This window comes from Sesamum indicum, linkage group LG5 (assembly GCF_000512975.1).
Source record: "Sesamum indicum cultivar Zhongzhi No. 13 linkage group LG5, S_indicum_v1.0, whole genome shotgun sequence".
Classification (NCBI taxonomy): Eukaryota; Viridiplantae; Streptophyta; class Magnoliopsida; order Lamiales; family Pedaliaceae; genus Sesamum; species Sesamum indicum.
The window spans coordinates 8,358,420-8,358,924 of NC_026149.1; the positions used below are offsets into that span (position 1 = coordinate 8,358,420).

A 505-nucleotide genomic window follows, 5' to 3' on the forward strand; every position below is an offset into this window, starting at 1 on the left:
CATTGGGGCAGCTAAAGGTATTTTTCTCGTCTACCTTTTGATAATCGATAATATCAACATTTTCAATATAACGATCAACATAGAATAATTTTTGTAAAATTACGTCGTTTATGATGCCAGGAGTAGCTCATTTGCACGAAGGGATTAGCCCGAGCATAATCCATCGTGACATAAAACCAAGCAACATTTTGATAGGAGAGGAATACGAGGCGAAGGTGTCAGACTTCGGACTCGTTAGGTCAGGTCCCGTCGGGGATCAATCTCATGTTAGTAGTCAAGTCAAAGGGACGCCAGGGTACCTTGATCCAGCCTATTGCTCAAGCTTTCATTTGACTCCGTTTACTGATGTTTATAGCTTTGGGGTGATACTTCTGCAGCTTGTTGCTGCTAGACCTGCAGTTGAGTCAAGCAGGAGTAATGCTAGTTCTCACATCATTGATTGGGTAAGTGGGAGTTGTGAAGACTATTATCATGACATCCAAGTGAAAAAGTTATCGTCGAGGCT

The 505-nt window shown here is 42.2% G+C and overlaps 1 protein-coding gene across 1 annotated transcript in view; it reads left to right on the plus strand.

Moving 5' to 3' along the window:
• LOC110011272 (probable serine/threonine-protein kinase PBL16) overlaps nt 2–505 on the plus strand; it is a gene marked incomplete at its 5' end in the record, with an annotated part of 2,482 nt that continues 1,978 nt past the window's right edge. The window contains 2 exons of the mRNA XM_020694105.1: nt 2–17; nt 121–443. Of these exons, the coding sequence (XP_020549764.1) occupies nt 2–17; nt 121–443 (339 nt within the window). The remainder of the gene's footprint in view (nt 18–120; nt 444–505) is intronic.